Genomic DNA, 24899 nt, shown 5'->3' on the forward strand with positions numbered 1-24899 from the left:
TTTGACTCCTGGCTCTTGTGAGAGCTGATTTAAAAGTATGCTTGAATGCTTGTAAAAACATGGGGTGACTTTGAAAACATGGATTTCTTTAGCATAGAGGACAGACTGGGTTTTTAGTAAATATATTATATACTTTAATTGACATGAATACTCTGCTAACTTTTTAAAATAACAAGGACACTATTAATAAACAGCCAATTTAATACTAGTCATTATATTCTTTTGATGTTCTTTTAAAGTATTACTAGCACTGAAATATTTTGCCAACATGATATTATTATTCTTTCAGGTTTTGCTCGGAATCTGTCAGAAGGCAATAATGCTAATTACACAGAGTACGTGGCCACCAGGTGGTATCGGTCCCCAGAACTCTTACTTGGGTGAGTTACCTTCCCCAAATAGAATGACTTCTACACATCTGCTAATCCTATATCATTGGCTTTGGGATCAGCTATAGGGAATAAGAACTTCAGTTAATTAAATGTATCAGGTATATATTGCAGTACAACAAACCAATGAAAATGTTAATGCTATGAAACAAGCACCATTTTATTTGCTCACGATTCTGGGTGTCAGCAATTTGAGTTCAGCTGGATGGTTCTTCCGCTGGTCTCTCTTCAAGGTGCTCATGTAGCTACAGTCATCAGACAGGTCATCTGGGAGCTGGTTGGTTTAGGGGGCCTCAGCTGGGACAGACCATCTTTAATTCATGGGGACTCATTCTCCAGTAGGCTAGTCCAAGTTTCTTCACATGATAGCAGGAGAATTCTGTGTTGCCAGAGGGTAAGCCCCAAAGCAAAGGAACTTTTCAAGCTTGTGTTTGCAAGACTTTTGCCTCATTGGCCAAAGCATGTTACATGGCCAATCCCTGATTCAAGGTATAGAGAAATAAATCCTACCTCTTGGTAGGAGAAGTGGCAGAGACATATTACAAAGTGGCATGGGTACAGAAAAGGAAGGAATTATTGCAGCCATCTTTGCTAATAATCTTCCACATTAAAAATGTGAATGTCCACAGAGTTTGACATTCTGGCTTGCCTATTTATTCATTCATTCAACAAATTCTTATCGAATACCTCTTATGTCCAGCTACTTTGCCAGACACATTGGGTAAATATTGAACTAATTGCCATTTTTCTTCTGAACATTGTAAATCCTGTTTGATGATAAATGGTTATTCAAACTAGCACTGCAGTTATGATTTTCTCAGCAGCTTCCACATCCATCCACTTTGTGCCCACCCTTCCACTTTCAGTGCTCTTTCATTCGTGTGTTAATACCAGAAAAGGATCTTCTGAGAAGGTTCTTCTTTTCTTTTTAATGTATTTTAACTTTAGAGCCTGAGGAGGAGCCTGTAGTCCTGATCATCATCAAGTAGTTTCATTAATAATTTTCCATCTACCATGGTTACAGTATTTTCTTATTTTCCCTAGATTATATTTCCTTCTTTGGTACCACCCAAGAAAAGAGAAAGAAGGCACACTATACATACAAAATTAGACAAAGTGGCAATGAAGACAAGTGCACAAATTGTAGGTTTCATCTCTTTTCTTTAGTGGGGGACATGAGGAATTTAATTTTAATTTTTAAAAAATTTTAATTTTGTTCAACAGCTGACCGGTACAGGGATCTGAACCCTTTTTTTTTTTTTTTCACTTTTAAAAGATATCTTTTATATAATAGCAATATCAATTTCTGGATTTCTTCTAAAGAGCACGATGATTACATTTTTAAGTTACCAGGGTTTATTTTGATGTTAACTATTCATTTCCCAGTGTCTACCAAACATCTGCTGGTAATTCTTGATTCATTGCTGACCTAGAGCCTATAAGAATTATTGGCATCAGGTATTGAAAGCTTTATTATTTTTTGGAAACCAAAAGCTCACTTTATCCTGAGAAACAAATGATAATTAGTCACTTTATTATTTCTTCATTTATGTGGACAGAGTTTTAGAATTTCTTTGCTAATTTTTAATCTTGGATTAAGGATTGATCTTCTTTGTGTCCATCTATGTTTCTTCTTCTGTGTACCTTTCTCGACTCCCTGGGATGCATAGTCCATTTAATTTGGGCGGGATTGGAATTTGGATTTACTGGACACTATTTGCCAATGAAGAAATGATTATGAAGTAGATCATTCTTAGAACCCCATCAGAGGACTTGTTATAATACGGTTTTGTCTATAAGATGGCCCTAAGGAGGTCATTCTGAGGGTAGTCTATTGTGAATCTTCAGAGTATTTGCTGCCTAATAATACCTATAGGAAAACTGAGGTTATATTTAGAGACATGTGGTGGTTGCCAAAAGTAGATGGGGACAGTACAACTAATTTGAGCTAAATTGAATATTGCTAATTAAGTGATGGTCAAGTAGTAGTTGAAAAACCATATTTGTGTAAAAATCCCATTGAAATCAGTTGATACTTGGTTATACATTAAGAATTTACATTTTATACATTCTCAAGACTTTGTCCTTGACATTCAAAATAGTTCCAGCTGCATATATTATTCAGATCAGATGACCGAAGAAAAATAGCTTGAGCGGGTATGTGGAGATTTTCCATCTAGCACTATGAAACAACTTTTCTTTTTCTCAAACAGATATGAAAGAAAGATCAGTGTCCTTCCCTCCTCAACAAGTAACCAAAAATATCTAAATGAAGTTATCTTATATGGTTCTTAGATTTTTATATGAAGGAAATAAGATAAATGAAATATTGACTTACTGTTGCACTGATTTATTATCCTAGAAACATATTCTGTGTAATATTTATAATGCTTTAATTTCAAAGTTTTGTATCCTATATTATTCTAGAATTTCATTCTGTATTCTTTTTCAGATATTTGACTTTGGCTTTCCCTTCTTAAAGTCTGGATTGTTTGTTTAAAACTAAAAAATATATATGTGTATACATGGCTTCTTAATCTGCCATAAATAATTTGAGCTAAGGCTGTAGATACTGGGGTATAGGTATAAAGCTGTTCTGGAAATATCTACATTTTCGTGTATAGTCTCCATTTGTTAACAATAGAAGCATCCTAAAGCCCTCAAGTAAACTCAGACCCTAGAAGAGAGTTATGAACCTCTGAGTAAACTGAAAAAATGCTTTGAGGGAAATAGCTATCATAAAGTCCCATATTCATAAGGTACAAGTAAATAACACAGTAGAGCTTAGCATAATCTTAGCTATTAGAAATGTGACAGCAGGGCCGAGCCCGTGGCGCACTCGGGAGAGTGCAGCACTGGGAGTGAGGCGACGCTCCCGCCGCGGGTTCGGATCCTATATAGGAATGGCCGGTGCACTCACTGGCTGAGTGCTGGTCACAAAAAAGACAAAAAAAAAAAAAAAAATGTGACACCAAATAATCAAAGGTTAAATAATATTCAGTGTTTGTTGTTTAAGAAGACATATAAGTCAGTATATTTTAATAGACTGAATTCAAAATATGCATACGATGTAACTTTTTGACATTTAGAGAGTTAAAGGATAATTACCTAGAAAATACATTTCTTGGGAGCATTTTATTCCCCAAGTGAGGTATTACTCATCACACATGTACACAGTATTAAGGTTTATTAAGCTATTCATGTTCAAGATATACCCAGACTTGAATAGACTTCAAACTAGTGTATGCGAACTAAATTCTCATTCAACTGATGGCTTTATTAGCATACGTTTATTCACTTGTGTTCTGAATTTTTTCTTGGGTATTCGTAATCCCTTTTTTTCAGCCTCACTTTTCTCCACATGGCACTTTTTAATTCCTTAAATACACAAATGTGCTTTAAATTATGAGTCTGTTCAAAATAATTTGGGAATGTTTAAAACATTGTATTTCTTGAGTTGCCAAGATACTCTCTCCCTTTGCTTTTCAGAGCTCCCTATGGAAAGTCCGTAGACATGTGGTCAGTGGGCTGTATTCTTGGAGAGCTTAGTGATGGACAGCCTTTATTCCCTGGAGAAAGCGAAATTGACCAACTTTTTACTATTCAGAAGGTGCTAGGACCACTTCCCTCTGAGCAGATGAAGCTCTTCTACAGTAATCCTCGCTTCCATGGGCTCCGGGTAAGAGGTTTTGCTTAAACCCAAAATGGAATCAATACTGCAGTATTTAAATCATTGTTCATTGCACAATGGAGTGCTAAGATATCCTTTGAATACTATTTCCATTCCCATTACAGTGTTTATAATCCCCACTCTAATATTTTATTTCTGAATATTGTTATTTGTGATTTTAAAAAGTGGTCAGAATTTGAAAGTGGGAGCTACTAATGTTTTTTGTAATTAGTAAGTTCCAATTTTTAAAATGTTTTTTAGCATATACATTATTATATTCTAGATTTGGTTACATTAGACCATTTCTTTATCCAAAATATTAAAGAATCCCCAAAAGATATAAAATGTGCGAATGGGTGCTGCTAATTTGAACAAACATATTTGTAGTGATTTGAGGAAAGCCATGAATACTTGCATTCTACAGATTTACAGGTTATTACTCTGGCGCATATTTCTTGTCCATTGAAAGTGAAACATCAGATCCTCTTTTCAGACTAGTGTGTTGTCTTGGGCAGACTCACTAACTTTGTACAAAACTTGTTTTCTGAGAATATGCTAAAAAGCACCTTAGACAGTATAAACTTTCCCCAAATGAGGAACTTGTGGAGATACCTTATTGGAGTAGCCAGTGAATTATAGGCTGCTTCTCTTGACTTTTTCAGTTTTCAGTCATTCTTTTGGGACAACATGTCAATTGGTGATGATTGTGGAAACAATAAAATAATCTCACCACCTCTTCCTTTCTTTCTCTTAAGTGCATGATTCTCAAACCATATTATCTTGCCATTTGCAAAGCACTGTGTTTTTTTCTTTGACTTTCTGGACCTCAGTTAATTTCCCTTGGGAGAGCACTACTGCTCACATGTGAGTGTCCAGCACGGTCCCAGCTCCTGCTAGTCTCAGTGAATGCCGGTGCAAGGAATGAACAGAGGTACACCCAGAGTCTCTTTCATCTCCTTCCTGCTTTCTTTCTCTCTTCCAAATCTGTCTGAGTTATCTCAGGCTAGTTTCCCTTTTCTCTTTTTGTTTTTGCTTTTGTAAGCCAAAAAGTAGCCAAATTATCACCATTTATTAGGGTACAGATAGCACATGTGGTTCAACAGATTAGCTCAGTAGTTACTGAACATTTGTTGTACTAAATGCTGAAAATAAGACAGTAAAAAGGACTTCTCCACAGTCTAGGAGAAAGGAAAAATCTATTATATTAAAAAATAAAGTTAATCATAATTAATGATTTCCTGTTCCACTGAGAATCAATCTAAACTCCTTGCCACAGCCTATGAGACCTTCCCTGATCCGGCCCTTCAGGCTTCCTGAGCTCATCTCATACCTATCCCCATTCTCCTCCCTTTCCATATTCTCACCACACTTACTGTTCATTGGCTTCCATAAATATTTCAAGGTTTTTCTAGCTTCAGGGATTTGGGACCTGTGGCTTCTTCTCCCCCATAGTTGCTTCCCTTGTGTGGCCCCTTCTCATTCTGTAAATCTCAACTCAAAGAATGCCCTCTCTCTCTGGCCACCCAGCATACTGCCCCCACTTCCTTCCTGGTCTCTCTCTCCCATTGCACCCTTCTTTTTTCTGTTATAGCACTTATCACAGTATGGAATCATTTTGTCTATTTGTTTGCTTGTTAATTATTAACTGTTTAGTTCTCCCCCACTAGAATATAAGTTCCCCAAGAGCAGAAACCTTCTGTTTTATCACTGTTTTTCCAGCATCTAACTCAGAACCTAGCACATCCTAGTAGGTACTCACTAAACATTTGAGTGACTGATTGAACCAATTTATGCCATCAACACTGAAGCCCAACTATATTTCCTTTCTCCATCTCTAATGCTTCTTTCACCCTATCTCCCTTTTGTTTAAAAACCTCTACAGGATTGCCAATAAAGTTTAAACTCCTTAGAGTAGCATTAAAAACCCCTTCCTCTTAGCCCTCTAGTCTCATCTCTACCCTTTCCTGCCCTCTGACCCCTGCCATATTGAATCTATCACCATTTCCTTGACATGTTGCTTCTATAATGCTCCCAACACTCACCATACTTCCTTCTCCTCCTTCTTCCCCCAGACTCAGGCCAAATGTTTTCCCTCCTAGACTCCCCCTCATGAGCTCCTATAGCACTCTGGTCATATCTCTTCTGTAGCACCTACCACATCCTCTTCATGCAGCTGTTTGCAATTATGTGTTCTAACTGGACTAATGAGTTTCTCGAGGAAGTGAACTATTATGTTCACCATTATATTTGCAGCACACCTAGAATAGTGCCTACTAGGTTGAATGGTGGCAAATGATTGAATATTTGACCTCAGGATTTTAACACTAATTGCTGGATACATTAAGCTTGGTCTGCTAGCTGACTTGTTGTTGGCCTGGTTCAAGAGGCACAATGCTGCCTTCTCTGATGGTATGAACAGATCTAACATGGTACCTAGCCTTAATAACTTATAAACTAGCTGGAGAATTAAGACTTTCATCCATGAAATAATTAAGAAACAATACAGTTTATAAGAAAGTGTGATATATAACAAAGTACTGCACTTTTTTACTGCATTATACTGTTTTCTGATGTATCCCAATATAGTTTAGACCAGGAGAGTGTCAGACATTCTGGAAAGTTAGAAATCATAGTTGGGGACTCATCAGAGAAGGCTTTATGGGACATTCGAAACTTGAATTGGATATTGAAGAATGAGTACCATTTGGATTAGATAGACCACACAAAGGCTGTCTTTTCCTCTTTTGTCTGTGGTCCTGTTTGTTCACAGACCTCCTCACTAAACAATATTGTCTATAAAATGCTAGACAGCCAGCATGTCACCACTGCTTTATAAATATCCTTCAGGGAAATTGCTGCTTCCATAACACTTTGATTTTTATAAACCTAATATTTTTACATTTTAGCCTAAAAATGTATGTGGTGTTTTAACTAAATCAGTTTTATTTCATCTCTTTGGAAGTTTAACAACATCTTTTGAGGGAAAAGTTTTCCTTTGTGATATTACTTGAGAATATCTGTGACAGATAGCTAAGCACATAGGACATGTGAGCTATGTCTACTGTGATCCCCAGACTCACCAGTAACCAGTCCAGTGTAACATGCATTTGGAGTCAGTTATGTAGAGATTGGAAAATCCACAAGACGTTGCTCTAATGATACATGCTATTTGGAACAAGTAACACTTGATATCCTATAGTATAGGGCATAGGCTCTAGAGCTAGACTGCTGAGGCTCAAAGCCTGGCTCTATATTTACTATTTGAATAAACTTGAGAAGTTATTTCACCATCCTGTGCCCCTTTTTCTTCTTGGGTGAAATGATGATAACAAGTACCACCTGATCAGGTTGGTATAAAGATGAAATGTAAGATGCCCAGACCAGTGCCTGGCACCTAGTGCTCAGTAAAGAGGCACTCTCATTGTATAATACTGGCCAAGTGATTAAAAAAGAAACTAAATAAACTACTGATTGGTATATACTTTAAGCTTCTGTGCTTGAGTTTTGGCTATTTGTTGAATTATCTCATATTAGAATGGTAGGTTTCATTCAAAAGCACATAAATTAATTATTTTTTAAGTTAGGAGTTGCCTTGTCATTTTTTATTGTAATATTTCTAATACCTTTTGACTTCCAGCATTAATTTTCTTTTTAAAAATTTTTATTATTTATTATTAGCATATTCATTACTACAAATCATGATTTTTCTTTATGCCCTTTACCTGGCCTGTCACTCCCCAACCCCACTCCCTGCCTCTAGTATCCTTAGGTTTGTTCTCTCCTTCTGAAAGTTCAACGAATTGCTGTGGTCTTTTCTTTCTTTCTTCCTTCCTTTCCTTCCCTTTCCCTGTTCCTTTCCCTTTTCCTTTTTCTTTCCTTCTTTTTTTCTTTCCTGCCTCCTTTTCTCCCTCCCTCCCTCCTTCTCTCCTTCCTTCCTTCCTTCCTTCTTCCCTCCTTCCCTCCCTCTCACTTATGAGTAAGAACATGCAGAATATTTCTCTTTCCTTGTCTGGCTTATTTCACTTAACATAATTTTCTCCAGACTCATCTATTCTACTGCAAATGGCAGAATTTCGTTCTTTTTTATGGCTGAGTAGTATTCCATTGTGTATATGTACCACACTTTCCTTATCCAGTCATCTGTCAGTAGACGCTTAGGTTGGTTACAAATTTTGGCTATTGTAAATAGAGCTACAGTGAACATGGGAGTGCAGGTATCCCTTTGAAATGATGATTTCCATTCCTTTGGATATGTACCCAGTAGTGGGATTGCTGGATCATGTGGTAGTTCTATCTGTAGTTGTTTGAGGAACCTCCATACTGTTTTCCATAATGGCTGTGCTAATTTACAGTCCCACCAACAGTGTAGGAGGGTTCCCCTTTCCCTGTTTCTTCACCAGAATTTATTATTCTCCGTCTTTTTAATAATAGCCAGTCTAATAACTGGGGTGAGATGATATCTCATTGTGGTTTTGATTTGCATTTCTCTGATTACTAGTGATGCTGAGCATTTTTTCATGTGTCTGTTGACCATTTGTATGTCTTCCTTTGAAAAATGTCTATTCATCTGATTTGCCCATTATTTTTTTACTTTTCTTTTTGTGGGGGTGGAGGTGGGACTGGCCTGTACAAGTATGTGAACCCTTGACCTTGGCGTTATAACATTGCATTTTAACTGACCAAGCTAACTAGCCAGCCCAATTTTCTTATCAATGAAATGTCACTAGTAAAAAAAAAGGGAGTATCTGGCAGCATAAGATGGACCTCAAAAGTAAAATATTAATTAAAATGTACCAGTATAGGGTCTTTTATCACAGCATAATAGGTGTCTTTCTCTTTGGGCTGATATTTAATGCTCCAGCAACATAAAAAGGAACCTCTGTACTTCCCTTAGGAGAGGAGCCTAGGAGTGGGTTTGAATCACAGAACTGGGTGCAAATATGAGTTCTGTTGCTTTTTAATTATGTAACTTGACTTGAACCAGTTATTTGAACTTTCTGATGGTCACCTTCCTCATCTCTAAAATAAGAATAATAATATCTAAAATGCCTCGCATAGCATTGCTTCGCTCAGAAGTCAGTTTTAGGTTATTGCCTGGGCATCTGCGTTAAGTTCGTGTTATTATTTCTACTCCCTCTATCTGGAAGGTGCTGTCCTACTTTTCTCTGTCCTCATATTTTTTTTTCTTATCTTTCAAAACCCAGTTCAAATATTACCTCTGGGTTCTTTCTTCGACAGCTGCAGACCACTTTGGTCTCTTCTTTCTCTGCGCTTCAATTAGAATGTACAGCTGCGCTGTTTAGCACTGGCCAGGCAGGGGATTCCTCAAGAGCAAGGTTTGCATCTTACCCATATCCTGCCATACAAAGCACAGTGTGGGGATGATGTCATAATCGCTCCTTAAATACCTTTTTGAAATTTTACTACATAATTAATTCTCACGTCCACTTAGCATATTTAGGGATTTCAGTATTTTGAAATGCTTTTATGTTAGTAGAAAGGAAATACAGATTAGAAGCAAACTAACCCCCACATTTGGAGGGAGTATCTGGCACTGGGCTCTGCTGGTCATGGTACCTGATGCTTTAACATTCTCTGAGCTACTGCAAAATGTGAGTCGGCAGAGGAAAGAACAGAACAGCTAAATAAACTTGACTCCTTCTCATTGTATTGAAGAATGCATTTGTTAATATAGGAGACTTGTTTGTCTTCTGTTCCAACTTACGAAAAGGCAGAATTTGAAAACAGGTCATTAAAAGAGTTTATTAAAAGCAAGAACAGATTGTTTCTGAATTCACTATTTCTACTTCTGTGGCCTTTTAGGTAATGGCCTCTCACAGGCTTTTTCTCTTTTTACTTCTCTATTTTCAGGAGTAAATGATATGTTGTTGTGAAAAAGGTGTAAAAAATTCGATTTGATGTCTTATGAGTATACCTTTTGTTAGTCCCCCAATTACTGTCAGAAATTAAGAACTGTCTGTATAAGCAGACAAATTCTGTATATACTGTATTAGAACTGAATTGTCTGTATAAGCAAACAATACTGTATAAACTATAAATATAGTTTCAAATTTTTATATTTTAGTTTATTTTACGTCCTTAGTATTATCTGCCTAGATTTAAATATCATCTTTCACCTGTGAGTTTTTCTGTTATTTAACACCCAGTCCTATTAATCCATACCGAAAATACATAGACTCCAAAAGTGATATACAAATATGAATTTGACTTGGACTGGCACTAGGGCAATAACTTCTGCTCATCTGCTCCCTTCTGCAACACTCGCAGCACATGCAGACACACACACACACACACACACACACATTCTTTCTCAAATGCTGACATTCCTGTCTTGTTCTTAACAGTTCCCAGCTGTTAACCATCCTCAGTCACTGGAGAGAAGATACCTTGGAATTTTAAATAGTGTTTTACTTGACCTAATGAAGGTAGGACAAGTTGATGCTGTCTGTATAAAATGTCATTTGGTTTGTGGATTCTCTTGTGTCTACATGTAACCATAGCCTGCTTTTAAGAGTTAAATGTTTTGTTTGCCGATATATAATAGTGAATAATGGGGGACTGTGTCATGTTAAAAGGCATGAAATTTACTTAAAATTGCAACAGGATGTGATATTTATTGTCACAGTCCATCCAGACAGGACCATGAGATCCCTAAATTACATTCCTGAAATGGACAGAGTAATAAAAACCTGTTAGCATGCAAGTGTTGCTCAGGCATAAGGTTTTAAAACAAATCTTAAAGTGAATGTTGAAAGATTCTACAATTTTTTTTTTCTTTTTTTGCATAGTATTTAAGCCTCCAGGCCTATACAGATTTGCTCAGTGAACCTAATTCTTCTCTTTTTCTAACTTGGCCTCTCCTCTCCCAGACAGATTGCTCTTTCTGGCTCTTCAGGCATCTCAGGATCACTGTTACTTCTGTGACCTGAGTGTTCCTCCTTGTGTTAGCCCTCCTGTCTAGAAGTCTTCCTGCTCTGGACTACTAAAAACATTCTCAAATTTCTTTATTCAAGTTTCTCTTCCCCAGTAGGCAGACAGTCAGCCCCTTGAATAAGAACTGTTTTTCATATTTCTCTAGCTTTTGCTGCAGCCAGCTAGTGCATAAGCAAATGTTGGCTGCTTGTTAGTAGACCTTCAAAAAACACTTGTTAATGGATCGATTTTATTTAATGCTCATTTAGTCAACTGTCAAAATCAGTGGAGGTTATATTGTGCATAGAGCCTTTAAAAGGCATACTTAGCACAGCTGGAAATTGCTGAACAGCATTCTCAGAAGTTTGCTACGCTTTGAACTATGTTAATCTGTGTTCTGGGGAACACAGTATAAACAGGTGTGGTGGAGGAGGTGGGGTGTGGCATTTGAGAAAGGCCACATACCATATAACCTTTTATAGAGATTCACAATATTCATTAACCTGTAAAGGCTTTCAGAAATCCCACAATAAAGAAGCATTTCTGTCTCACCCATCGTTTCCCAAATTTAATTAAATACTGAATACTGTTTTTTATAAAACTTTAAAGCACTATTGTTTTGAACACAGATTGAGAAATGCTACCAAAAAAAGAACATTCAAAGCCCTTTCAGTTTAATTAGACATAAATTATCACTTAAATCAGTTGGGTTTTGTCAAAACACTGTTTCAGGCAAGTCAATACTTATTGATCAGGACCTTAATTATTTGGTAACTTTTAAAATGTAAATAGAATAAAGTAGGAAAATGGAATTAAATACAATTTCATGTTTTCTGCCTTTTGTCTTTTTTTAGATAAAAATACTTGAACTTTTTTGTTAAATCATTACCAACTAAAATTACCAAGTATCAGCATGATACTTGATTAAAAGCTAGCACAGATAAAAGTAGAAAGATAGGGCCGAGCCCGTGGCGCACTCGGTAGAGTGCTGCGCTGGGAGCGCAGCAACGCTCCCGCCGCGGGTTCGGATCCTATATAGGAATGGCCGGTGCACTCACTGGCTGAGTGCTGGTCACGACAAAATTAAAAAAAAAAAAAAAAAAAAGAAGATGTACATTTAAAAAAAAAAAAAAAAAAAAAAAGTAGAAAGATAACCTGAGTCTTTCTGCACTTCTACCAGTTTGGAAGTTAAACATTCTAATTCTTATTCATTTAATATATTTACCATTAAGTTTCTTTAATATGGAGCAAATGCTTTTATTGAAGTAAATATTTTCTTTTTACACTCAGAAGGTGCACAAACTATGTCTACATCCCAGATAATTTTTATAATGTAAACATAGACGTGCAGCCCGACCCAGATAACGATAAAATTATTAACACCCCAGAAGCCTCCTATCATCCCTCCCAGACTTTACATCCTTGTCCTTCCCCACCCCCAGAAACCACAGTTCTGACTTTTATCACCAAAGATTAATAGTGCCCTGTTACTAATGAATGTTATATAAATTGAATCATTCTTTTTGTCTTTTAGCTATTTTTGAAAATGAATTTGAAAGATGAAAAACACCAATTATTCCTTCATGAAGAAATAGTCTTTTTGCCATTACCTAAAGCTGTCTTGATATTTTGTCCACATATAAGTACTTAAAATGGCCATTTCTTCCTGCATCTGTTCATATTAGCCATTTTAGTGGGGATGCAATTCACCAGAATTAACTCAAGTAACTCAAGCACCTAATAATTTTAAGAATAGCGACAATAATTATATTGGCTCTATTTTCATAAAAAAAAATTGATTATGTTGTTTTCCCCCCAAATACTGAATTTTAGAAACTATTTACAGGCTGGGTTTCATAATGACTTCATCCTTTCAAGTAATTTGAAAATTAACAGCTGTGTTCATGAATATAAATGTAGTTCTTTGTATGTACAGTAATTTTTACTGTTGATATCAAATAAAAGAGCACTAATACTAATAGATATTTGGCTTCTGAAAAGTCATATGTCCCATACTTCTAATTTAAAAGACTGCTCAAGGGCCGACTTGCCTTTGTTTTTAACTGGTGCCTTAGTTGAAACCATTTTGATGTTAAATGTTTTAACTGCTAGTGAGAACAAAATCATTTTATACACCTTTACAGTTTTTGTTCTATAAGAAGAAGAAAGAATTGAGATAATTTCAGAGTTGTGTCTGAATCAACATGATCATGGGGCTTGGGTTTCAATAACCAGAATCTTTTGACCCAAAGTGAGTATTTCAGTATATGGTAGGATCAGAATTCAAATTTTCTGTGGTGCTAGGTTGAAGGTGGTTGTCTGAAATTGAAGTCTGGCTTATTGGGAGTAGATCTAGGTTTGTTCTCACTGTTTAAAAGTCAGTCATAAAGAGATTAACTATGGGCAAAACCAATGAAAGTGAGCTGGAGATGGATTTGGGAATGCTGGAATTTTACCCTTCTTCCTTTCTCCGAGGGAGAATAGCAGTCACTCAAAGAGCAGATCTCAGTGTGCTCTGTTGTGTTAGGTTATGTAGGTAATGTTTCTTTATATATTTGCTTAATTTGTAAATAAAAATTAGTTTTAATAATGATTCACCTTTTAAAATCTTGTCCAGTTACTAATAAGATAAATAATATTGAAAGAAAACGTTTTAGTTGTAAAGAATCTAATATGTGTAACATAAAACAAAGGGGTTAGTACCTTAATGAATAAAGAACACTTACAAATAAATAAGAGTAGATGCAGAAATAGAAAAATAAGAAGAGATATAAGTAAGCAATAAGCATATTAAAACATTCAACCTAATTAGTAATCAAAGATGTGAATTAAAACAGCTGTGAGATACCATTTTTTAAATATCTAATTTACAAGTACTAAAAAGAATGAGAATGCCTGTTGTTGATGTGGTTGTAGGAAGTTGGTGGACTCATACAATTGCTGAGAGGAGTATAATTTGAGACAACCTTCCAAGGGGGTAATTTGACAACACATGGAAGAGAATCCTTAAAATTTGCATACCTACCAGTTTCATCTTTAGGAGTTTATCCCATGAAAGGAATCATGGATGTACACAAAGATTTGGGGTGTTCATCATAGCATTAGCTATAATAGTGAAAAACAGTTGCCATCTAAATGTTAAGCAGTACAAGGCTAGTTAAGTAAATCAAGGTATGTCCACATCACAAACTTCTGTATAATCATTAAAAAACATGTTGCCAGGTTATTCGTTGCCACATTGTTCATAATAATAAAAGAAGGGAAACGACCTGAATGTTTATTATTAGGGAATTGCTAAAAAAAAAAAAAAAAAAAAAAAAAAAAAAACTAAGGTACCTCCACAAAGTTGAGGCTCTTTACCAATATGGAATAATCTCTTTAAGATCTTACGTCAAGTGGAAAGAAAACTAAGTGCAGACAGTTGTGTGTATGCTACTTATTTGGGTAAAATAAAAGGAACGGATAGAGATAGATATAGACTATCTATGGAAGGATGCACAAGAAACTGGTAACCTGGGCTGCCTCCAGAGAGGGGAACTGTGTATCTGGGGGACAGGAGAGAGATGAAGAATGTATATTCTTTCATGTGAATTTATACTTATTAAAAATGTATTTTAAATATTTAGATGATGCTGTAAAAATATTTTTGATTAGTAAGTAGAAAGTTCAGGTTATAAAACTTATGTGTATAATATGAGTCAGATTTTATAAAAGAATAAATATTCAAAAAAGGGCTGGGAGCCAAATGTCCATCATCAGATGAGTGGATACGGAAAATGTGGTACATCTGCACAATGGAATACTACTCAGCTATAAAAATGAATGAAATACTGCCATTTGCAACAACATGGATGGACCTTGAGAGAATTATATTAAGTGAAACAGGTCAGGCACAGAAAGAGAAATACCACATGTTCTCACTTATTGGTGGGAAATAAAAATTAATATATAAATTCACACACACACACACAAAAAAAAAACCGGGCTGGGGGGGGAAGAAGATATAACAACCACAATTACTTGAAGTTGATACGACAAGCAAACAGAGGGGACATTGGTGGTGGGGAGGGGGGGAGGGAGGAGGGAGGGAGGTTTTGATGATGGGCAACAATAATCAGCCACAATGTATATCGACAAAATAAAACTAAAAAAAAAAAAAAAAAAAAAAGCTGGGAGGATCTACACCAAGAGGACAACAGTGGTGAGATTTTGGGTGATTTAGATAGTTGGTGTTTGTTTTTTCCTTCCTGAACTGTGTTTGCTAAATACTCTGCAATGACCATGTATTTCTTTTATAAGGAAAAAAAAATAAGGTTTTTATTAGAATTTAATTTGACCTTGTACTGTTCTTTTCAATTCTAAACTTTATTTCCTAAGAATTTGCTGAAATTGGACCCAGCTGACAGATACTTGACAGAACAGTGTTTAAATCACCCTACATTTCAAACCCAGAGACTTTTGGATCGTTCCCCTTCAAGGTCAGCAAAAAGGAAACCTTACCATGTGGAAAGCAGCACATTGTCTAATAGGTAAATACTCCCTTTTAAGGAAATAGAGATGCAGTGTTGGTCTTACAAGTAGGTGGAGGAGGTGGCTGCTTAAATGATGCAATTAGAGAAAAGAAGGAGAGCCCTCTTTATTCAAAAATATCTTCCTTATGCTTATTACATGATTCAGAACCACAATTAAAGAGTTGTGTGGGTCTCAAAGACTTTTTCTTATCTTTAACAAGTATATTATGGAAACCTATGCATTCCCTGGGAAAGGTAGCATTGGGTTAGCAACTAAGGGGATTTCTAGCTTCAAGAGCTAAAAGATTCTGTGTAAATGGGACCCAGGGGTGATGCCTGGAGGAAGAAGGATGGGTGAGGGCAAGGGGATTCCTGGAGGGAGGTGAGGATGCTAAGCACAGGTGGGTGGTAAGGGACCTAAGACAATCTTTGCCACTGAACCAAGTAGGTCTGGCAGGCTCTATAGAAGGGTCATGTGTTCTTGTTGCTCTTGTCTTTTAATCATTTAGTTAAATTAATTTTTCATGAAAAAATAGAAATAGTAAAGTCACTGATTAAAATGGATGCTTTTATTTTTTAGATTTTATTATTTTTTAAATTTTTATTGAATCATAATTGATTAATACATATTTTGGGGGTTCAACATTGAGAGATGTTGATCAAATCAATATTACTTGCATATATATTGTTACAAATCATACTTACTCTTTATGCCCCTTATCCAATCTTTCCCCATCCCCCTCTTCCTCCCCCCCCCATTACCCTGGATTTCTTCTCTCCTTCTGACAGAGTAATGGTTACTCTCTTGATTTGCTGCCTAGATGATCTGTCCAATGCTGAGAGGTGTGTTCAGGTCCCCCAGTATTATTATAGAGCAGATGCTTCTTTTGTCTCTCTGGAATGGGCTTTGTGGAGAGAGACATCCTCTTCCTTTCTTTGGTCTCTGCTGGTGACTCTCCTTGTATCAATGCACTCCAGTGGCTGGCAGAGCATCTGCACAGTGATTGTGGCATCTAGCCGCTTTCACAGCAGCCATGATTATTGTAGTGGCTGTCGTGGGCCACCCACATGGAGGTGATGTTTTTGGCATGCTCCTTACCTAGTTGCTGGTGGCTCCCAGCTCCATGCCTCAGGGCCCCAGGCAGGCCCCGTGGTGCTGGCAGTGTGCCTGGTTGTGAGCAGAGGGTCTGGTCTTCAGCTCCATGATCCAGGACCCTGGGCAGGCCCCAGTAGGTACTCTGTTTTTTTCTTTCAGTTCTGTGTTGGATTATTTGCTGTTCCCACCACTTAAGCTCTGCGCTGGAACTAATTTGTTGTCCTTTGCTTACTTCTAAAGTAGGGGGACTTCCTGTGGGATAAGTACTTGAGCTGTGTGGTTGAGCTGAATTGCTGCTTTGCTGCTGATTCCCTACAGAAGGCTTTTTGTGCAGCACCAGTTTTAATGGTTGACTTTATAGGTACTTCCAGATTTAGTGAAATCTGCTGCACCTGGGTTGTGTAGAAACACTGGTCTGAGCCTGAGTCTTTTCATCAAACTGCACTCCATGCAATTCTGTATTCCTGACCAGTCTCCTCTGAGTGGTCCTACACTGATTGGGAGGTAGATCAGTTGTCCTTGCTGTGCCCCAGTGTTCTCCTGGTGGGACTGTCTCCCCCATCGCCCATACTCCAAACACTTTCCATGGGACAGGTTGTGCTCCGGCCCCTTGGAATGACTCACCAGCCTCTGAGTGGCTCCTTGGTCCTATGTGGGTCCATGGGAACCCTATTAGTGGTATTGCTGGCCTGGGGGCCACCAAGGCCCTCTTCTCCTCTGCTGCCTCTCAGCAACTCCATCTGAAGGGCATAGCTGCAGCTTTTGCCAGCTCCTGCTCTGTGTGCTCAGCAGCTCCAGCCTGGAAGCGGCCAGAGTTTAAAATGGTCAGAGCAGTTTTTTCTTTCTTATCATGGCTCACCTTCATATACTCTGTAGGTCTCTCCTCCTCTTCGCCTGAGCTCTAGCAGCCCCAGCCTGGCTGTCATTGCTTTTTAATAGTTGTAAATTAGTTGATTTGTGGGAGAAAGTGACGCTGGGACCGTCTATTTCACCATCTTGACCAGAAGTCAAAATGGGTGCTTTTAAAATACGATTTTCCAGCATAATCTTTTAAAACACTGTTTCCTGAAAACACACACATGCACACACACGCGCGCGCGTGCGACTGGACCATACAATCAGGTTGTCTTTCCAGACCTGACATCCCCTGATCCTGTGGGCTGCATTTACAGGAGGACCATATTCTAGTCACAGTGTCCCTGTCTTCCTTCATCTCCCAAGAAGCTGATCTTGTCATCTGGGGTCAGATTATGGGACATAGGAAATAGTTTATCTCATCTAATATTAGTAGAGAAATAGAAAACAATAATTCTTAATGTGAAGCTTTTTGAATTTAAATCCCCCCCTCCCCACCTTCAATCTTTCCTCCATATAGAACAATTGTTCTTAACAGATTAGAAATTTGAAATCTTAAAACCTGGAACTTTAAAAAAAAAAGCGGTTTTTTCTTTAGCAGCTGGCAGTATGGGGATCTGAACCCTTGACCTTGATGTTATAACATAATAGGGCTGTAACCAACTGAGCTAACAAGCCAGCCCCCTTGACCAGGAACTTTTTAGGTCGGGGAGAGCATTCATAAATTGGTGGTAACCATTTAGCCCATATTTGCTCTACTTAACTGAGAGAGCATGGACTATGTTTAGAGCTCTTTACTCTTCTTTAAAATGACTGGTTTCAGTTTTTGTTTCCTCTCACATCTTATAGACCATTCTTAGCTGGCTTTGTTGTTTGTTTCCATGAAATTTTAGTACAACAAGTCAAGGAATAGTAGTCATCATTTGGTTGCTCTTTTGTATTTGGGAGGTTCAGATTATTTCTGTGTTTTCTCTGGGGTCATTCCCAGTTCAGGTGCTTTTGTCTTTCTTCTACCTTAATTGTCACTGGCTCCCCTAGTTTACATTTACAAAGAAAAATTGTCCCAATGTTATAAAGTTCAGTAGACTGATAAGTTTCTGATTTGTGTTGTGGTGATTCGTGGTGTAACCCGTACTGTGAAAGGGGGCTTGTGTATTTGTCTTCCAGTGATTCACTTGAGACAGTTCTTGGAGTTAATCCCTGGGGATCCAAGGCTGTCCGTGGGAAGCCTCTTTAGGGATCTGTTAAGGAGGATGTGTGTGGTGATGGTGTTTTCAGGGAGTACAGAGGATATGATTTGTATGGGTCTTTGAGGAGTCATCCCAAATCCCCTTTTGAAATAGACAGGAATAAAAATTAGAAATAAATTAAAATCTCTAGAGAATTTTATTTGCATTGACATCGTGTTGAATATATTAAAGAAAAAGTCCTAAATGGTTTCTGTAGGCATGATCTTACCTCATTTTTCATACATCTGAGGGCTTGCTCACCACATTGGTCTATGATCCATACTTACTCCATGGAAGCCCTTCTTATTAGGGACGCTAATTCTAGCTTGACTCTTACCACAGACTGTGGTTCCCACAGGCTTCCCAGGCCATTTTGAAGATGCTCATAGCACCATATCACACTGGTTGTCATTTACACACTGCTACCTTGTCCGTGGAGACACACATACTGTCACATCCCCTGTCTTCCACGTTCTTTTCTCTATAGGACAGACAGCAGCCTCTCGCGTTCCTTAGCCTCTGCCTGTCTGCTTCAGGTGCTCCCGAGGTTCTGCTCACCTTGGACGTGGCATGATGGTGTTTCCACTGCCCTCCACCACCACTCTCACTAGTCCTGCTTCGCCAGCCTTCCCTGTCAAAATGTAGCTTCATGCCTTTGACGTTTGCTTTTCAAACTTATTTTAACTAAATACATTAATCATCTATCTATCCTGCCAACCATTTAAGGAGGGTTTATATATAAAATCTTCTTAAGTGGTTGGCAATTTAACAGATTCCTTACAGTTGTGTGTCAAAGAGATCTATGGAATTTTTGAAGCTGTTTTTTATTGTTGTGCTTTGGCAGAGCTCCAATCTGAGGATATTATGATGCCCTTTCTACATAGCAATTATGTGTGAAGCTCAGTGGTTTCCAATTAATCCCAAGACAGAAACGTTCAGAATAGCAGTTTAGGCTCTTTGTACATTAATGGAAAGCCTAAAGCTTTGACAAATGTTTCTACCTTAACTTTATAGCCTCCCTTTTCAGGTTAGAAATTGTATCTTGCATTGCTATGAATGTTCTTCCTAAGATCAAGTGTAGGATTGTGCTAAACATCAGTATTTCTAAGACTTCCCAAAGCTCTTGCAGCTATCTTTGCTATTCTCTATCCCCTTCTGGTCCTCTTTTGAGTTTAGGACATTTCCCAATGTCTGCCATGTGTTATCTCTGCCATTACTACCTGTAGGCATGAAGGGGAAAGGGGAATAAATAGGGTTCTGTGAATTCAGGGAGACCTTGGCAGGAGGAGCCACCTCGTGGAAGCTGTCGTCTGGAGGGGCACAGCTACGATCTGAATTGGTGCCGATGCCAGGAAGGAGCAGGGAAGACATCCCCCAACCTCTTTCTTTCTCCTCTTGTCCTGTGATGCTTTCCACTGCGAACCCCAACCGGAAGGAAGCTGGCTAGGGAGCCTGGGGGATGCAGTCTGCGTGGTTGGTCTCCTCAAGCCCAGGACCAGGCAGAGATGGGTGGATGGGTGGAGAATGGGTTGGGCAAATGGAGAATAACCAACACACTCAGTCTAATTTATTTGTAAGACTGTCTGTCATTGTTTGGGTTTTTGAAAAGTTGCTGAGATATTTTAGTTACCACAACTCTAATTGTTTAAAATCTGATGCCTTTAGAATACAAGAATTCTATTGATCTGGGGATAGACTCTGTTGACATCATTTAACAAAAAGTGAAACCTAGCTTTTTCCTTTCTTTATAATTTCTTTCTGGGTCTGGGGTTTGCCATTTAGTTAGCTGATATTTAAGTGTCCTTATTTAAAGCCATGATTCTTATGACTTACCTGGGAGAGATCAATGAGTGCATTTAGGAGACGAGGCCCTTCCACACTGGTACAGGTTTGCTCGATAATCAGGTATTTTTGGACACACAGGTAGTTTTCTGGCAGAGATTATTGTCTGAAGGGTAGGATAGGAAAAACGGCCTTTACATTATTTGATGCCTGTGCATGCAGATTCTCACAGGGAAAGTGGGAATCATGGTTTCACAGCTTGCCATTCTATATGAAAAAAAAGTGACTTTTCTTCCAAATTAGTGTGTGATCAGAACAAAACTCCCAAATCAAACCATATTTAGCAATAGCAATATTTACAGCAAAATTTTCTGAATGCATTTCAAAAAGGAATTTTGTAAATCATTATTGATTTTTAAGAATTCTAACCTATCCCAAGCTACAGTTTGGTCCTTTCAATAGTTACAGTAGAACAAACTGACCTTGCTATGGCATCAGTTTCAACTTTCAAGTAGAGGTTTTCCTTTGGATTTATATTTTGTACTTTAAACCAAGTAGAAAATGAAGCTTTAAGTCCTAAAGAAGCCCTCAGTCAGTTTGGAATAATGAAGTGTGAAATGAAGACAAGAATAAATTGTGTTGTTTGAAGAGAAATTAACTCAGATCCCTGTGATCCAGTCCAGTATAGGAATCCTGTTTAGTGTACATGGAAGGATCTGGACAGTTCAGTGATGCATTCCTATTCAGTGTATGGAAATATCTGAAAAGCCCCAACTAATTGCCAGTTCTCTAAAATATAAACAGTGATCATCGTGTTTTCCAACGGACCTCACCCAACAGATTACATTTCTTTTTAGAGTATCATTTTCTTTTATTGAATATATTGCTAGAAATGGCATTCATTGACTATACAGGCTAAAGATAAAAGAGACAGTGGTATTTGTATGTGTGTGCTATGTGTATGTATCTCTGAGGCAGGCCATAAGTTTTACAAGGAAAAATGAAGTTCAAGGAACACAGTTATATTCAAGTCTAAATGTTGTCTTTTGTATTCAAGCACACAAACGAGTTGTAAAGAACTTGTCTATAGCTCGGCTCTCTTCGTAGCAGGTGTTCTATAACAAAGACTCATATGAGTACCAACATAGCAAAAGCATATTTTTAACCAGATTATCAGTTAGAAGCTATTGACAGCCTGTTAGCCCAGGCATTTAAGGATGTCAAAATAACGTCATCAGGACCAGTGCTGTGTTGCAGAGTGACTTGGTTTAAGAAATTTAATTCTTGATAGTTTATTTGTTATTGGTAGACACATGTTTGAGAGAGTTAATGTTTTTAGTCTTTGAGGTATTTCAAGTATGTGTTCTTTTTTCTTTTTTTCTTTTTTTAACATGATACTATTTGTGGGTCTGCTATTGAGGGAAACTAATATACTTCTGTTTTTAACATAGAAGCCAAGCCAGCAAAAGTGCTGCTTTGCAGTCTCACCACAGATCTAATAGCAAGGACATCCAGAACCTAAGTGTGGTTCTGCCCCGGGCTGAAGAAGGTCTTCCTGCCAACGAAAGCTTCCTAAATGGAAACCTTGCCGGAGCTACTCTTAGTCCGATGCACACCAAAACCTATCAAGCAAGCACCCAGCCTGGGTCTACCAGCAAAGATCTCACCAACAACAACATACCACACCTTCTTAGCCCAAAAGAAACCAAGTCAAAAACAGAATTCGACTTTAATATAGACCCAAAGCCTTCGGAAGGCCCGGGCACGAAGTACCTCAAGTCAAGCAGCAGGTCTCAGCAGAACCGGCACTCATTCATGGAAAGCTCTCAGAGCAAAGCCGGTACGCTGCAGCCCGGTGAAAAGCAGAGTCGGCATAGCTATATTGACACCATTCCCCAGTCCTCCAGGAGTCCCTCCTACAGGACAAAGGCCAAAAGCCATGGGGCACTGAGTGACTCCAAGTCTGTGAGCAACCTTTCCGAAGCCAGGGCCCAAATCGCAGAGTCCAATACCAGTAGGTACTTCCCATCCAGCTGCCTGGACTTGAACTCTCCCACCAGCCCAACCCCCACCAGGCACAGTGACACGAGAACTTTGCTCAGCCCTTCAGGGAGAAATAACCGAAGTGAGGGCACTCTGGACTCACGCCGAACCACAACCAGGCATTCTAAAACGATGGAGGAGTTAAAGCTGCCCGAACACATGGACAGCAGCCATTCCCACTCGCTGTCTGCACCTCATGAATCCTTTTCTTATGGGCTGGGCTACACCAGCCCCTTCTCCTCACAGCAGCGTCCTCATAGGCATTCCATGTATGTGACCCGGGACAAAGTGAGAGCCAAAGGCTTAGACGGAAGCTTGAGCCTAGGGCAAGGGATGGCGGCCAGAGCCAACAGCCTGCAACTGTTATCACCCCAGGTACAGCTCAGCACGTTGACTGGATCTGGTGGCTCGGCAGGGGAAGGTGGCGCAAAGGATGTGAGGAGGGTCGTCTGTGGTTTTCCCTGCTGCAGGGGGTTGTCCTCTCTTGCTAGGATGAAGTTAGGGAGCAGTACTTGGACTAATCTGTGTTTTTAAAAGAAGTAGTTTAATTATTTAAATCAACCATGGAGTACTCAAGAGAACTTGCAAGTTGGTTTTTAGTAATGATTCCTTTCTTAAATGTTGCTTTCTGGCATAGTTTGTTGGGAGAATCCTATTTTGATTTATTACAGAATTCATCAGCTTTGTGGGTATTAGTTTTATCAAAATTCACTGAATTCATGGGTATTTTCTCTAATCCCTCCAAATCACATTTGCTTAAATCAAACCTTTTTGCTAAAACCTTACTCAATATTTTAACTGAATTTAAATTTTAGATTTACCCAGAACTGTAGATAAATTTAACTTCAGGCCAGGATAAATGTTAATTTTTAGTCTTTTGGATTGTTTTTAAATCATAAGGCAATATTTTTGACATAATGCTTCCTCCATCTTGCTGATCATTAAACTCTAGAACTGACACTAACCTGCTTAAAAGAAGTAGCATTCTTACAATAGAACACATTTTTTAAGTAATGTTGTCTTGATTTCATGCATAAAGTCTGGCACAGAGTAAGTGTCTAACAAATTTTAGTTATTGCTGCTGCTTCTGTGATGGTGGGGCTTTTATTTAGACATTGAACACCTTCTCTGCTGGGTGTTCTCAGGCACTCAAAAGAGTCTGAGATGGGGTTCTTGCCCTTGACAAACATATCTTCTCTCAAGGAAGATTAAATTATACATGATGACAATGAAATGATTAAGACCGAAGTGAATATGGCCCTGGCTATAAATAGGAGTTGAGAATGAGGAGAGATCATTTTGAGCAGGAGCAGTTAGAAATGGCTTCAGGAAGCAACTAAAGGTCTTGCTCTGGGCTAAGATGTATAGACAAGCTCTGAGTGGCTAAAGAGGGAAGACATATTTGGGCATGTCCTGAGCTAGGCACCATGAGAGGCTCTAGTTAGAAAGATGAAAATGATAGGGTCCCTGTCCTTTTGGAGTGTATGGGCAGGCAGAGGACACTTGCCAACAGATAGGGCATTCTGACACCGAGGTTGCATTCTGGCAGCTGTGCTACAGGCAGGCATGTCTGCCGAAAAGAGAGAGGGGAGTGTGACAGTCCAGGCAGGGGGTCATGGGAGGCTCCCAGAGGAGGTGGCATCTGAGCAGAGACTTCCAGGAGGGAAGAAAGTGATAATGACATCAGGAAAGAGTCTTAAAGGGAGAGAAGAAAAGAGCATTGCAGGAGAAGGAGGGGGATAGAGACATTAAATAGCACGGCGTGCTTCAGGGGTTGCAACTTGTTCCACATTGCTGGAGAGAAAAATGCAAGATTTCGAGTGGCTTTTGCAGTAATCCAAGCATAGGTGAGGACAGTATGTTCGGGATTAAATCAGTGATGGTGGGAAAACAGAGAGTGGGTCTTAAAGACCTCTCAGAAGTAGGAACAGCAGGATTTGTGAAGTGAAGGATTGAATATAGGAAAAAAGAAGAATTCCAGCTTTCTTTTCTAGGAGCTTCTTTTTGGAGTGGGAGAGAGGAGTTTTGAGGTCACCTCATTCAACTCCTTCACTTCACAGATGGGCATGCTGAGGCTCAGAGAGGTTTACCCAGCTAGAGGTGGAGCTGGGATCAGGAAGCAGGCTCCAGGTCCCAAAGCCAGCACTCCTTCCACTGTGTCATGCTGATATGTCGAGTTTGAAGTGATCATGGGCCTCTAAGCAGGGGTGTGCCCTGAGAGGCTGAAAAGACAGACTAGTGCCCAGCTGACTAGAGAGGGCAGGAGGTGCACATTTGCAAAGGCTACGAGTGGAGTCAGAGGAATGGTCGGAGGAGCTCCTGAGGAGTCACTGTAGAGAACAGAGAACGTCTAAAGCCTAGAAACTTCTCTAGAGCCTGGCAGCTGCCCAT

The 24899-nt window shown here is 38.7% G+C and overlaps 1 protein-coding gene across 1 annotated transcript in view; it reads left to right on the forward strand.

The window, feature by feature from the left end:
- CDKL5 (cyclin dependent kinase like 5) overlaps window positions 1-24899 on the forward strand; it is a 110784-nt gene that overhangs the window by 66246 nt on the left and 19639 nt on the right. The window contains exons 7-11 of the mRNA XM_063084019.1: window positions 290-380; window positions 3879-4068; window positions 10425-10505; window positions 15370-15521; window positions 21917-22883. Of these exons, the coding sequence (XP_062940089.1) occupies window positions 290-380; window positions 3879-4068; window positions 10425-10505; window positions 15370-15521; window positions 21917-22883 (1481 nt within the window). The remainder of the gene's footprint in view (window positions 1-289; window positions 381-3878; window positions 4069-10424; window positions 10506-15369; window positions 15522-21916; window positions 22884-24899) is intronic.

Source organism: Cynocephalus volans, chromosome X (assembly GCF_027409185.1).
Source record: "Cynocephalus volans isolate mCynVol1 chromosome X, mCynVol1.pri, whole genome shotgun sequence".
NCBI lineage: Eukaryota > Metazoa > Chordata > Mammalia > Dermoptera > Cynocephalidae > Cynocephalus > Cynocephalus volans.